Source organism: Vanellus vanellus (assembly GCF_965231255.1).
Source record: "Vanellus vanellus genome assembly, chromosome: 1".
Lineage (NCBI taxonomy): Eukaryota > Metazoa > Chordata > Aves > Charadriiformes > Charadriidae > Vanellus > Vanellus vanellus.
The window spans coordinates 79,305,466-79,321,507 of record NC_138905.1 but is presented as its reverse complement, the minus strand read 5'-3'; the positions used below and the strand labels follow the sequence as shown (position 1 = coordinate 79,321,507).

Below are 16,042 nucleotides of genomic sequence, written 5' to 3'. Positions count from 1 at the left end.
CCAGTTGTATTAATATACTAAAATAGGGACATATCTTTTTGCTATCGGTTATCCTGTCCCAAGATAATTCTTTGCCCATTTTTATATTCTCCTCTCCATCTAAAGGGATTAACATGATGTTTTTTTCCAAACTCCTGCTGTTGTTACATGGTTCAAAATGGTAATTAGTCATGTCAGCCTGATCCCACAGGGCCACTATTTCAGCTGAGCAAACAGACCTGTTTGAAGAGAGTCCCCTTTGAAGGAACGCAAACAAATCTGTTTGAACAGTCCCCTTTCAAGGAATGCCTCCTTCAAACATCTCAAAATCCTCCTAATAGTATCTATCTTGAGAACTATGCATTCTTCATTATTTTCACGAAGGTGAGAAAAACTCATTAGAATTTACCTCAGCCTCAGTTTATTTAAACATCTTTTCTACTTAGCCTGGTGTAGTCATCTTCAACCTGTTTCACCAGAATTCAAAGTTGTCACTTATCCTGACACAAAGAACAATCAGCAGACTCCATGCCAATATAATCAGAATGTTTTTACCCCAAGTTCACATCCCATATTCTGGCAAGCTACACATAGTTATTTCAAGATCTACTCTCCTAAATGTCCTCTGTATTTTTCTTAAGGGTTCACAATCTTAGAGGCCTTGGATGTTTAGCTGAATCTCGTCTCTCTCTCATTCTTTCTTCTGTTTTAGATCATTAAGTCCTCTAACCCTTTTTCCAGTCCTCTGTCATCTTCTTCCCTTCTGGATTTCATTTTCTGGTTATCTCCATCATCCATTTCTCTTGTGCACTTAGTTTCTTGCATTGCTTCTTCATATTTTCTTCCCACGTTTCACTTGCCCATTTTTCAAATATCATTGACTAGGTCTTCCATTGCTAAGTCAAAACTGCAACCATAAAGACAGGAAGCAAACTGTTTGCCAGAATTACCCTGCACAAGCTGAGATTTTTCTCCTTGATTTTTGTTTGGTGCATGCCTGCTTTCCCCCCCCTCTTCCATCACATCTGTAGCTCTCCCAAGAGTCTTTAGAGGCACACCACCCTTCAATTTTCTCCATTAGTTCTTATGAGTGATGGTGTATGTAGGAATACTTTTCCCCATACTTTTTCCACTTACTATAACACACATTCCATTTCTGTATCATGCCTCGATGCTATAGTCACCTCGGTAAATATCCAAATCTTCTCCTCTTATTCCTACAATTCAGGAAATATAAGCAGTATTTCTGACCAACTTGTCCATTACTTGCTCTTTGCTTGCTTTTGTGTCTGGCTGCCTTTTTTTGTTTAAAAAAAAAAAAAAACACAAACAAAACAAACAAAAAAAAACAAACAAAACCAAACCACAAACAAACAAAACTAGGACTTTCTGCCTACGTCATCTTTATTCCCTCCCATAGAATCTGGTAAGTGTGCATCACAATGTCAGGCAGCATTCCCCTCTGACCAAGTTGCATAAAGTAGCATCATATTTTAAATTGTGATTCCTTCCCAGAAATTGATTTCTAACACCATGGATAATGTAAATATTACAGTTAAACCTGAGGCACAACAGCCAAACAACCTACTACTGAAACTACTAGTACTTTCCAGAAAAATAATCAAGTTGAAAAATTATTACAATGTTTTCTATTTCTTAGAACAGATGTGGCCTAGCAGACTGTCCTTTAGAGTGCACTATTTGAACAGGGTAGGGAACAGATAAAAATAATAAAACATGGGATTGCCCTATTAAAAATTTTAATATGTCTACATACTTCTGTTTATTTCAGGTTGATTATCCAGAATGTCACCGGCTGGTTGTATTAAACTGGGCATAATACTGGTCTGTTGGAAAATTTGAATATGCTGCTTCTTTAAGATAAATGTTCCTAGGAATAAATAAAAAAAATGCAGTTAGTAAATGTTTGCTCATTATAATATAGAAGTGACCTGAGAAACCTAAAGAAGATATAATGCATAAACACTCATAAATGCTCATAAAATTCAGAATTATTAGAAATGGAATTTAACTAGATATTTTTTCTCCAAAACATACGTCATGTGTCAACATAGCTAACTTTTTTTTCATTGTAAAATAACCTTTCAAAAATCTCACACTGAAAAGCTAAATTAACACCATTCTGAATTTTTGCTTTCATAATAGGAAAGCATCAGGTACTGGAAATTCTTCCGCAAGATATATGTATGCATGCATGATGAAAATAAAAAAAAGACTGGAAGAATAGAACACCAAATCACTTGGTTTGACTTTTTTTTTTCCTATCTTCCTCCTTTCCCATTACAGCAGACAAAAGACTTGTCCACCAAGACGTGTCTAGTGGTTAGCTAAAGAATCATCTAGTTTTGTCAGACATAATGGAAAAGCACCATTTATGCCATTAGCTTAACCCTGAGCTATCAGAAACTGGCAATGCTACTGATACCCGTCCTTTTCTGTTTGAGAAAACTAAGGTAAATTAAAGAAACACATACTGTTTTACACCTGATAATTTTCTGCATAGTTAATTGTATTTATTCTCTATTTTGCTATCTATATAAACTGTCTGTTGTCAGCAGAACACTTAGGAATACCAGCTACTGATTCAGACATGTAACTCAGTAACAATCATAATCTACTCTCTGAAGATTGTTTAAACAGTACTGAAAAACACACTTAAACTGAATTGTTGATTTTTTAAAAAGGATAAATTTGTAACAAGTGTATTACAACAGCAACATAGAATACAAGTAAAAAAGCTCTTTGAATGCCAAGCTATTGCGTTAATGTTGTAAATAGCTTTATTTGAAAAGAAGAAAACTCTTTCGGTACTTACTTTGATTTCTGCTCCTGAGATAGCTCTGCATTTATGTTATCTAAAGCTCTGCGGCATTCCCGATTCTGTCGTTGTTGATGCCGCTCTAAAATCAACTGTGTTCTTGCAACCTGTATACTTTGCCTGTCCCAGTCAGCATCTCTTTGGCGTTCTTCCTCTTTTAGTCTCTATAGGAGTGAAAAAAAATGCTTCATTTTCTCTTCATTCAAAGATGAAACAGTCTATATTAAGTCTGATTGGTAAATTCATCCAAACATGCTTGCCTTTACTGAACACTAGGGGTAGCATTTGAAATAGGGAGAAAAAAAGTAAGCACTTCCAAACTAGGTAGGAGCCCATGCATTAGGCAGAAGTATGATACTGCAGATGAGAAAGCTGTCATTTTCCAGAAAGCAAGACAGAATCCTACACCTCTGCACAAGGTAAGAAAAATCAGATCTGCTGCCTGGCAGAAGCAAGTTAATCAGTGCATTACTATTTCTCTCTAACATATCAGCTCTCTAAAAACCCAGAGAAGCAAGACAGTTTTTAAGTTCTTGTTAGCAAGAGTTGTAATTTCTTGAGGTGAGAAGTTAATAGTCATCAGTATGACTTATAATACAGCTAACTCAGTGTAGTAACTGAGCCACCAACACCAGATGAGTAGATCCAAACTGCTTTTTCCTCTGCCCTGGTTATATTAGCATGTCCTCGTTTCTTGTCTGACATCACATTTAACTGATTCAAGAAACCAGGCCTGCAGAAGCCTCACTTTTCTTGGTGGAGCTCATTTTGTGTCAGCTTAATAATTTGAATGGGTTCACTTTAGGGTAACAGGAGAGCCAGGAAAACTACAATTCTATCTTCAGCTTTAACAATAGCAGTAGATAAGACATAGTGTAGCATATGGTATTGTAGGGATTAAAAAATAAAATTGAACAGCTATTCATTAGCTGTTATGAATCCTGCCTCTGCACCGAATGAGGAACGTGGCTTCCTTCTTCACAATACCTAGGGCCTGTACACTCATGACAGCATAGGAAGGGGTAGATTTCTTCATTTTGACACCTGCTTCCATCCACCTTTAGAGCAGCAATTATTATCAATATTTAGTTTTTCTCTAGCAATTCCATCCCAGAGCATGGGTCATAGTTTGTGGTATTGTAAAAGGAAATTTTGGTGCATTCATGAACTCTTAAGACTATGAAATATGCATGAGCAGCATCACTGGACCTGCTCTATTTGTCTTGCTCAAGTGCCCTTGAGCATAAGACTAGTACTCTGGCCTGCCCTGCTCTCATCTTCAGTTGCTGGCTCTTCTTCCCCTGTGGAGCAGCCCACTCCTGCTCATCCCTTGCAGGCAGCCATACAGTCTCAAGTCCTAAACTGCACAACAAAGCCTGGCTCTTGGGCTGTGCAGGACCTTACTCCTCAGCTGCGCCACCATGGACCATGCCCCAGGATCCCCCAGGCCCCTTGGCCATGGGCTCCACAGCAATCTTCCTCCCAACTCAACTCCAGGGCTCCAGTTCGCTCCTGTTGCTCCATGACATTTCCCAGCTGCTTCAGAGACACTGTGTTCAATTTGATTAATTAAAGTTTGGGTAAAATTCAGGTCAGTGGAAATCACAGTCTGATAATGGGACAGACAGGGAAAACATTGTCTATAATATTATTACAACCAGGAATACAGAATATGAACATAAGCTTTAATACCAGTTTCTCCAGAACTTGTTGCTGTTGAGAGTAACGGATTGCCATCAGCTGATCCCGATTCATCCCCTTCCATCGATCTGTGATCACACGATGTCTACCAAAGGAACTGACGGCTTGTTCAGGGTTTTCAGAAAGTAAGTCTCCTTGAAGGAGGCTGGAAATTTCATTCATGTCATCCTTCATTTTTTGATACTTTTCCAACTTCCTTCTCTCAGCTAGTTCAGCAGCCTAAATTCAGTGAAAGGAGAGAACCAATAGTTTTCCAAGAGAAAATATAAACTAAAGGATGCAACAAAGTTAGCACATCATAATAGATTTCTTTCCAACTTGTATACAGTTGTCCACAGCATGACACATGAATACTGTGATCATGGTACTATGATCGTGATCCTATTGACTAAGATTGAAAATCTACTAACATACATTTCTTTCACGTTGTCATATCACATACAGCAAGTACTTTGGGGAAAAAGAATTCTGATTACAAGAAAAGCCAAAATGAAATAAAAAATAATTTCACATTTATCCACAAGCAAATACCAGTTGATATTTGGAGGCCAGACACAATACAGAAGAAATTTACAATACAAATTTACAATCCTGAATCACTAGTCTCGGTATATATATTAAACCTATGTGGATAGCACAGTTAAGCACTCAAGACAAACAAACAAACAGGAGAGATGCCTATGTTAAGCCTGAAGATAGAGCCTTGAATCTGTTCCCTTCACTGATACAAAATGCAAACTTGAATTGTATTATGCAAATACATCTGTAGTATTAGAAATCAGAATTTGCATTGCCTATGGAAATCACTGTTCCTAATGTCCACTTATAAGGCCATAGTCCCCTATTCGGAGGAAATTTTCCCCTTACAAAACTCCCAAAAGCAAACATGGCGATTTTATTTTGAAGAAATCACCTTCCAAAGAATAATTAGATTAAGTAAACTAATTTGAAATAAAATGATAATGTTATACATCATCCAGTTCTAATTCTGTCTCGTTCTTCTGTAATATGTAAACTGAAACATCTGGAACAATGCACAGTGCCAGCCTCCATCTGGACAGGGGACAGGTAATCTCCTTACACATCTCCATGGCACAAACAGCACAGGTTGCCAGACCTGTCTCTCACATATGTAGCTTTACACACGTATCTTGACTGCAACAGATCAGTGGATATGTATCTCTCCAGTTTGTCCAAGATTGTCTCATGTTCTGTTCAAAAATCACTGGCTTGGGAATATTCACTTTGCAAGCTAAGTAGAACAGCTCTGTACTTTTCTTGCTAATTTTCTTTTATCTAACAAAATCTAACAAGTCTATAAATATGACCTCATTAAATTAAGATATCTTCTGTAATCACATCCTCTCATTTTCTTAGCATTATCTACAAAGTGTCTTGGAAAGGATTCAAGTCCTGTGCTATATAGAATAAGATGACTTTTTCTGATTTCAAGAATACAGTTGGTATATCTATCACTGTACTGCTAAACTGGGCATTCCCAAGTGTTATGCTTAGTGAGGAAACTCTTCGGCAAGAGCAAGATTCTGTTATGGAATCACAATCACACAAAAAGAAGTGAAAGATATATATTCTAGTCAGGACCCTGTGTAGCCTTCATTTCTGTTACTTGGCTGCCAAATTAAAATGATTGCTACTTACGTACGAATGCTTTCAGAAGGAAAAACTGACAGTTTAAGCTAGTAGTAAAAGTCTTCTCTCATATAAAGAACAAAAGCAATGTTGGTTCTAACCAGGTAAATTCCTGGTTAACACATGCTTAGGTAAGATAAAATCTGAGAGGAAGGACAGCATTAATTTTCTAGATGCTACATACACTTAAAATGCTTACAGTACAGAATCCTGCACCACTGGAAAATATGGTACCAAACATATCATCAATTCATTATCCTGCTAATTAATTCCAGAACAACAAAAAGAACCATTAGCAATAAGCTTGTCAGCAATAAAGTAATTGGTAAGTGGAGGAAGCTGAACCACTGTCACAGGGGACAGCAACATCAAATCCTGTAAGAAAGGCAGGCTGTGATGAACTGAGATATCCTACTTTCAGTCATTCTCTGGGATTCTTTACCATAAGAAAGGCAGGCTGTGATGAACTGAGATATCCTACTTTCAGTCATTCTCTGGGATTCTTTACCAACTGACGAGCAGATTGACCAAAAAATGTTTCTCCTGGAGTACATGACTTACTGGTTTTTATGTTCGGGTTTTTTTTTTTTGTTTGGCTTGTTTTTTTTTTTTTTAAAAAAATTTTTTTTTTTTTTTTTTTTTTTTTTTTTTTACATTCCCTAAAGATACTGGTGACCTTAAGGACTACAGATGATGGCCATGGAGATAATGATTGATCCAAAGCCAAAATCTAGGAAATTTCTTCCTCTCTGAAGATGCATTCCCATATTATACTTCATCTGAATTACGGTAACCGTGGGTTGCCTTAGGAAGGGTGGGTTTGCTTTCTCCCTTCCTTTACCAACTCTGACTGTGCATTCTCTCCTCCCAGTCAGATCTAGCAGTTACTCATTCTAGACCAGAAATAATTTTCTTTTGGATTTGAGAAATGATCTAACACATCCTGAAGTTTCATGATCATTAGATCCACTTCAAGAGACACAGCAGGAAAAAAAAAAATGCATAAACTTAGGGAATAAGAAAAAGGAGTTCCCTCTTTTGGCACACAATGACAGGTAGAGCAGATGTGGGTACAGCAAAATGCAGAGGTTAAGGTCTTCAAACTAGCTACTCAGAATGCTGAAACTGCTGGAGATTTCTGTTTGATGCATCTAAGGTCACGTACAGAGGTTTCTTCTGTGAAGTTCATTCTCGGGCTGAATGCCCCAGTTTTCTCTCTTGTAGAAAAAGATGTACAGAAAATCCCTCTGTAATGTAGCTTTCTCTTAAAGACAACATCGCTGAGAGGCCTGCCAACCCGAAATCTCTGGCTGGCATGTTTAATAAGGAACAGCAGCAACTGTGCCAGTGTATCATTTCAGGGAAAAAGAAGAGCTTTTCTCAACTATTCAGCAAAAAAAAAAAGGAAATGCTGAAAACAGTACTGTGGTCTTAACTACATCAGGAAGAAAGAGAGTTGCAAGCTGTAACTCCAATCTATACAACATAGCAAAGGACAGTAAGAACTAAGAGAAGACTGTTGCCCCAACCTCCATTATCATGCCCTTATGTTAGAACAAAACAGAATCACAGAATCACAGAATCACAGAATTATCAGAGTTGGAAGGGACCTCTAGAGATCATCTAGTCCAACTCTCCTGCTAAAGCAGGATTACCTAGAGCACATTACTCAGGACTGCATCCAGGCGGGTCTTGAAAATCTCCAGGGAAGGGGACTCCACAACCTCCCTGGGCAGCCTGTGCCAGTGCTCTGTCACCCTCACCGTAAAGAACTGTTTCCGTGTATTTGAACGGAACTTCCTGTGTTCTAACTTGTGCCCATTGCCCCTCGTCCTGTCACTTGGAACCAATGAAAAGAGCCTGGCTCCATCCTCCTTCAACCCACCCTTTAGATACTTGTACGCCATAATAAGGTCTCCCCTCAGCCTTCTCTTCTCCAGGCTAAAGAGTCCCAGCTCTCTCAGCCTTTCCTCATAAGGGAGGTGCTCCAAGCCCTTAATCATCTTAGTTGCCCTTCGCTGGACTCGCTCCAGCAGTTCCCTGTCCCTCTTGAACTGGGGAGCCCAAAACTGGACACAGTATTCCAGTTGTGGCCTCACCAGTGCCGAGTAGAGGGGGAGAATGACCTCCCTCGACCTACTGGCCACACTCTTCCCTATGCAGCCCAGGATTCCATTGGCCTTTTTGGCGACAAGGGCACATTGCTGGGCCATGGATAATTTACTGTCTACCACGACCCCCAGATCCTTCTCCTCCAAGCTATCTCCCAGCAGGTCAGCCCCTAACCTGTACTGGTGCCTAGCATTCTTCCTCCCCAGGTGCAGGACCTTGCACTTGGTTTTGTTGAACCTCATTAGGTTCAACAACCTAAACAAAGAGCAATTTTTTTTTTAGATATTTAATATGCACACAAGGCAAGTAGAATGTATATGTCCAAACATTAAAAACCACACCAAACAAAATTCCCACTCCACACCTAAATCCTGTCAAAAAATCAGAAATTTTTACATGGAATCAATTGCTATGACCACAATTATTTGGGATACGACCACTACCCTAAATGCACCAGCCGCTTAGGGTGCTTTTGTGGCTACTCATATAAAATACTGTTCAGTATCCATGACTACAAGCAATAAAAGCCTTTTCAATTACCTTGGGCTACCTATAAACAAAATTATATGCCAAATGTGCCCTGAAAGGCTCAAGCAACACTTACACAGAAATGTGCATGCTTATAGACTTAAAGCAAAAGATACCATACTTGATGTAGGTTATTTAAATGTAGCTTTTTTTTTTGATGTGACTAAATAAATTTAAGCTAATTCACACCAAACATAGTTTAACCAAACTAATAGTGTCCATTGTAGCCCTTTGAGCTGTATGTATAAGCCAAATGGAAAAAAAAATCTGCGCAGTAAGATAAAGAATGGGAGCATGACAGATAATGGTACTAATACAGATAAAGGTTCATGTCATGTTTCAATAGTTTACCAAGCATGCTTGGCAAACAACCAAGAGACATGTACACAAATACCAAGGAAGCAGCCAAAGGGCTAAAAACAGTGGTTCTGGGGAATTAATGTAAGCAATAAAGGTAAAAAGCTACTGATAGTAATGTTTCCATACAAACAAAAAGAAAAGCAAGCAGACACAGCTACGATTATCCAATGACTGATATAAAACCAGAAGGAAGCATGGGAGGCTTTTGCTGTACCCCAGTTGACAGACTAAAAGTCCCTGAGAGGCTGGGGAGTTGTTGCTGCCCTCTAGTCAGCAAGCTGAGAACCAGGAGGGAGAATTTTGACAGAGGGTAACTAGATAAGAGGATAGCTAGATCCTTGCAGAGGATAAAGTGAATAAATTATACCTTCCAATTACTGAAGCAACCTTGGAAGTTAGCTGCTAAGAAATCTCTGTGAAAACATCATTACTCATACTTTTACTCACCTTATTTTCCTTCCATGTCTCCACTTTTCTTAAAAACAAACAAACCAACCCAACATTAATTTACCTGGGTTCTGTTGAAATCTTTAGTAGCTGCACAAACAGCACGCTTGCTTTCTTCTTCTTTTCGTTGTTGCTCCATAGTCTTTTGGTCAAGTTGAATCCTATTCTTGTCATAAAGATCATCTAAATTAGATCAAAATGAAATTTAGTCAATATTCATGGGCATCACGTGCCATATGAGTAACTATAAGACAGAGACAGAAGAGTTACAGATACAGTAGGCTGAATTACATAACTATTTCCAAATCCTACCACCAAAGCTTTCCATCTTGGAATTTCAGGTGACTCATGAAATCAGTTTATTATGTAACTCATTTTGTCTTAACAGTTTGACAAAGTCAAAATGAAAAAGTATGCTAAAGTCCGTTACGCAGAAAAAATGTTTCACAGCAGGTTAAACAAGAAAAATCAGTATTATTTTGTCTGCTGTAGAACAGTAAAGATTAGAAAATTTGGTCTGATGAAGTAAACATAACCTCTAGCATGCAAAACATAGATGGTTTTTCAGAATGCTCTGATACTTTGAGGCATAAAACAAATTAAATCATCACGTTCTTAAACATAGATTTCTTAAGGGAGATATTGAATACATTAGAGCTTATACAGTAAAAACTGCTGCAGTATTTCTAGAAGCTGAATATTGCATATACTAAAATACTGCTACTCAGACCCTGATACACTAGGCTATACCATAGTTTTGTCAGACACACCAGAACATCAGAAAAAGCAGATTAAAACCTTATTATCTTCTTTTGTTACCTGCAAATTTTTGATCAGCTAATGCATTCTTCCAGTCTCTCTGTTGCTGAAGAGACCACTCTCTTAACTGCTCCTTTTGAAATTTCATCCTCTGATCATAGTTTAAGTCTTCACCCATAAACTTCTGCAAGCCAGATACAGTACATCGAGGATCATTGTCTGAAAGTCGAGCAGGTTTATCCTTCTTTAGTGCTTGTGGATCAGAGAGGTCAAATTCACGTCTTGTTTCTGGCTTCTGAAAATTCTTCTGAAATTCACTGATGGCCTTATTTATGTTTCTGATATCATTTTTCTGTCGTTCTTCTAACATACACATGATCTTGTCATTTTGCTTCATTTCATTAGCTAGAGAAAAAGGAACACAATACAATTCTCAGAAGTGCACATGTATCATGGAAATGCACATGTAAGATGCAAAATACAATTGTGAAGAGGAGTAAATAGAATACAAGTCTTCAAACTTTTATACCTTAGAAAAGAGTATTCAATCTAGGAGTACCAGCCCAGCAAACGCTCTAATGTTCGTAATATTTACTTATAAAATACTTTCATTTTTATGAATCAATTTCTTATCAATGTTACAATGAAATAAATGCATGTAAAAGAAAGACAGTAATAAATATTCCTAGGACTGTAAGATTTCATTAAAACTTGCAGTAACACATGAAATGTACTCTGTACTAATTCTTCCCATTTGCTTTTAGTTTACAGTTACAACTGAAATACATTAAGTTGCTTGTTAAGAAAAAAAAATGGGCTCCCAGTGAAAGGAATATAGATAGTTGTTTCATAGTTCCAATCATTTTTCTAACCATAGCACTAAAAGAATTGGCTGGCACTAACAGTTTGTGAAGAGCTTAATAGCTCTTGCCCACTTAATCAAAATGCTGTAATTGATCTATTTTTAAAGAAAAACAAACAATCAAGGAACCCCAAACTAGCCATTTAAATTAATTCACAAGAAAAGATCATTTCCTCTGCTGCCAGACTACACGTTGCTTCTGGCAGTTTCCTAGGAGTCAAAGTCTGACAGGTATTCTGGCAGGAAAATTACAAGCAGCCATAGAAGCACAGCATGGAAGTTGGCAACTCCATTCCAGCTCTTCTTGAAACCCACAGAGAGCTCAGTCTGTGCGACCTTTTCACATGATACCACAGGAAAGCATTCCTAACACAGAGGGCCACAAAGGGTTTTGAGGTCAGGGGACATGGCTGAAATACTTGTGTGGCTACGTGTTCTGACTCGGCAATGGCTCCTACTCACTGCCCTGTTGTACATGACTCACGCTTCAAGCAATAATAATCTATAGAGGATTCTATAGAATCTATATATTCTATTGAAGAATGGCCAGACAGAACATGGGCTTACTCTACAGGAAAGCAACCAAAAAAATTTGCCACTAGTATTCCAAAAAGAACAGTATTAACTAATTAAGGTTTCTTTAAATGCTCTTCAGGTCCCTAAACAATGCTATTTGTCAACATCTATTAAAAGAAAACACTGAAAATTGTGGCCTATTAGGAAATGTATACCAGTTTAATCATGTAAATATAAATCTTTGGACAGTGAGGAAAACACATACTGTATCAATGCAAATGTATGAACATAAATAGGACAACATATTATAGTATTCACTTTGACTGAATTTAGAGAAAAGCCTGTAATTGTGGTTATATATATATCTTGATTGATAGATTTATATAGATAGGGATATATGGCAAGATTCAAGAAGATAGAGGCTCCATTTGGAAATAAATATGGCAGTTTGAAAAACTTGAAGGGGAAAAGAAAGCGGGAAGCAGACGGTAAATTACATTTAACTCTTCACAGAAATATCAGAGTATCTATAAATATACCAAGTTCTTCGTTTCGTGCTTTTTCAGCTGCTTCTTGAATTTTCCTATCCTTGACCTGGGTATCCAGTGCATCTTTATCAACCTATTAAAATGAGAAAAAAGCAGCTCTTTAAGAGATGCTATGTTTGAATGATTAAAAAGAGGCATTGTTGAGTTACATTGACTTACAGTTGTACGAGATAGATATAAAATCACTACCAACAGAATACATATACATGTCTTTAATGTAGGTAATATAAAAAGAAAATCCAGAAACAGCAAAATTCTTGTTTGCTTTGTTTTTATAATCATAGGCATATTCTCCCACCAAATCAGAACAAACCACATTTACATGGTAGACATTTAAAGCTGCATTACACAAAATATGTTTTCCCATTATAGCCAGCATTTTAATTTAGTTTTTCGTGGTTTTTTGCTCTCATTTTTTATAAAAGTATTTTGACAGTCAAGATGACAGGAAGTTGTAATAGTTCAGATTTGAAAAAATATAGCTTGTTCACTAGTAGTACATTGAAGAAATAACAGCGAATGGAAAGAAATTTTCCAGTCTTATCTGAGAGAGTGGGATTCATGCCGTTGCCAAAATGCAATATTGGTTGCCATTTGAGATACATGCAGACATCTACACTGAGCTGACTGATACAATATGTAATAGTCGCCTCCCTGGAGAGTAGTAGCTGAGCAAGGCATAACAACCTAAGACATATCATCAAATGGTAGCAGCCACCTACATTTTAGGCAAAAGAACTAGGTCCCATATTTGTTGACAAAAGGTGGCAAATTAATAGGTAGAAACATGGATTTTATTTCTTCTTTTTTCCTTTACTGGTCAAGTCAATGTGTTTAAAAGATTTATCTAAACACAATGACAATTCTTCAAGAATCTGGTATTTTGACAGTCTTTGCCTAAAAACTATTCAAATTAAGACAAAAAGACCTAAACAGATCATGGCTGAAAATACACATTTGTTAATGCTGTAAAGGACTGCTGACTATATCAATCAGGCAAAGAGGTACATTTGTAAGCAAGAGTGAAACCATAAAAAATTCTACAGGGTATTATTGTCCAAAAACAATGGTGTTGTGGGGATTACATATCAACTAATTTAGAGGTCTCATTTGGGACACCAAGCTTTCAATGTAACTGTAGGAAACACCGTTAAGAGAAAATCAATACGACTCCATTAGTAACTTCTGGCAGTAATACAGGTAAGTCAATGTACTGACTTGCATGTGCAAGAGAGCTATCAGCTCTCTCCCTTTTGAACAGCTTTCACTTGAAAAGAATACATCCTTAAAACAACCACTCCTAGTCCCATAAAGCTACAGGTTTAACTTTTAAGCATTTAAATAACAAATTCCTTACTATGAACAGTTTGAAGCAGCTAATTTCTAATCTACTTGTATTTATGTATAATAGTTTGTATATAAATGGAAAGTAATTTTTCATTTGGACTACTCATCTAAACTTTTGCAAAATTTATTTACTGAGGATAAACTCAAATCTCTAAGTGAAGAGATAATTACTCAGATAAGGAAACAGATACAGAAGTTAAAGTAATAACAAAACTAGTAATAATCAAGGAAAAAAAAATATCTCAGTTTCCATTCTGCTTTCCAATGAGAATATTATCTCCATGTTTTTAAACTACTCAATCCCTGCTTAAAAATTTGCGGTGTCTTAAGTCAAATATTGCCTTGATTTTTTAATTTTATCAAAGACAGCTGCTCAGCTAAACTGGTGAGATAGAGGGAGAAAGCAAAGGACTTAAAACCACATCAGAAACACTGATATAGTATATCTCTGTATATATTGGTTGACTCTTCGTGCTTTGGACTTGGCCTAATTTCAAAGCACAAGCAGCCATTGTTCAGCCAAGGAATAAGGTACATTGAATGATGTTAATCAAAATATTTACAAAGTTCCTCCAACGGGCTCTCTTTCATTTTAGATGTTTGTCTCATGTAAATGGATTTAGCAAAACCTGTCTGTTAGTTAGTTCTGTGAAAGTATTTGAGAAAGACCTTCAGATGGTGTAGTTCAGTATTGCTCAATAAAGTACACAGAGATATGCTGATTTTCATTAGCTGACAATTTATATTTTACATTGTCAGGAAAAAATGAGACAGACACATCAATTAACTCAATATACATGAACATGGCCTGATGGATCTGTCATCTGGCCTGATGCAAACTAGGAACCAACTGCAGGATCCCTTTCAGCAATAAATCTCTCACAGCAGTGATTCTAGCTTCTAGTGAGATTCAACCAGATGTGGGAAGTATCAGCACAGCAGAAAGGTAGAAACCACCTATTTGTTTACACCACATTGTGTGAGATGACTCTGCAAGGTTTCTGCCTTACCCCAAAGCAAAGCATGGAATCATTTTGTTAGGAAGGGACCTTTAAGATCAAGTCCAACCGTTAACTGAGCGCTGCCAAGTTACCACTAAACCATGTCCCTCAGCACCACATCTACACATCTTTTAAATATCTCCAGGGATGGTGATTCAGCCACTTCCCTGCGTAGCCTGTTCCAATGTTTGATAACCCCTTCTGTGAAGAATTTTTTCCTACTATCAAACCTAAACCCACCCTGATGCAACTTGAGGACGTTTCCTCTTGTCCTATGGCTTGTTACTTGGGAGAAGAGACCAACCCCCACCTCGCTATGACCTCCTTTCAGGTAGTTGTAGAGAGCAGTAAGGTCTCCCCTCAGCCTCCTTTTCTCCAGGCTAAACAACCCCAGTTCCCTCAGCTGCTCCTCATCAGACTTGTTCTCCAGACCTCTCACCAACTTTGTTGCCCTTCTCTGGACACAGTCCAGCACCTCAATGTCTTTCTTGTAGTGAGGGGCCCAAAACTGAACAGAGTATTTGAGGTGAGGCCTCACCAGTGCCAAGTATAGGGGGGATAATCACTTCCCTTGTCCTGCTGGCCACACTAAATGTATACTACATTAACTGCTACACAGGTACTGAAGCACACGACTTGCCCTGCCTTTCCTACTAAAGAAAAATGAAATCTTGCCCTTGAGCCCTGCAGCAGCAAGACCCAAGTCCACTCCAAGACTCACTCACTCACACACACTCCAGCGACAGCTGCCAAAAATTACAGCTGACAATACCTGGAGAATCTCAACTCGCTTTCACCCGCAGCTTTTTGAATGTGCCTCAGCCCTCTACGAGACGCAACGGGGCATCTTCTCCCCGTTTCCCTCCCTACCTGGACCCACGCATGCTCGCAGACACTTATGAGGCGCTGAGGGGGGTCGCCCCGCTTTAGGACGGTCTCCTCAGTACACACTGAAACCCGAGGGGGGGAGGGGGAGGGAGGGGGAATTGTGTACGGCGCCATCCCTCCCCGCTGCGCCGGTGCTTGGGCCGCGCCCTCACCCCGATGGTCCGGACTCGGGCGTTGAAGATGCGGCTCTGCCGCTGCAGCTCCCGCTGCCGCCGACGCTCGAGGGCGGCAGCCTCCTGCAGGTCTCGCTGCAACCCCAGCCTGATCATGGCGCCGAGAGGGCGGACCGGCCGCCGGGACTGCCCGAGCGACGACCAAGAGCGAAGCGCAACCGAGCACTGCCGTCGGCCGGCCGAGCAACACAAGGGGTCACCATGGGAACGAGAGCCCCGCCCCTTCCCCGTCTCCCCCCGCCCCCAAAGGTGGCGGCGCCGCGTGGCTGTGAGCGCGAGGCGAGGGCCAGGGCGAGGCGGGCGTCCCCCGCTGAGGGAGGAGGGTGGGCCGG

General features: G+C 39.0%; 1 protein-coding gene across 1 annotated transcript; it reads right to left on the bottom strand.

Annotated features, from left to right (window-relative positions):
* Positions 1-1,788: 1,788 nt before the first annotated feature.
* RIBC2 (RIB43A domain with coiled-coils 2) lies at positions 1,789-15,806 on the bottom strand (the record flags this gene model as incomplete). The annotated part of the gene is made up of 7 exons (XM_082498430.1): positions 1,789-1,870; positions 2,816-2,982; positions 4,511-4,738; positions 9,681-9,799; positions 10,436-10,780; positions 12,293-12,374; positions 15,690-15,806. The coding sequence occupies 7 exons, from the start codon at positions 15,804-15,806 to the stop codon at positions 1,789-1,791; spliced, it is 1,140 nt and encodes a 379-aa protein (XP_082354556.1).
* Between the last annotated feature and the right edge of the window lie 236 nt (positions 15,807-16,042).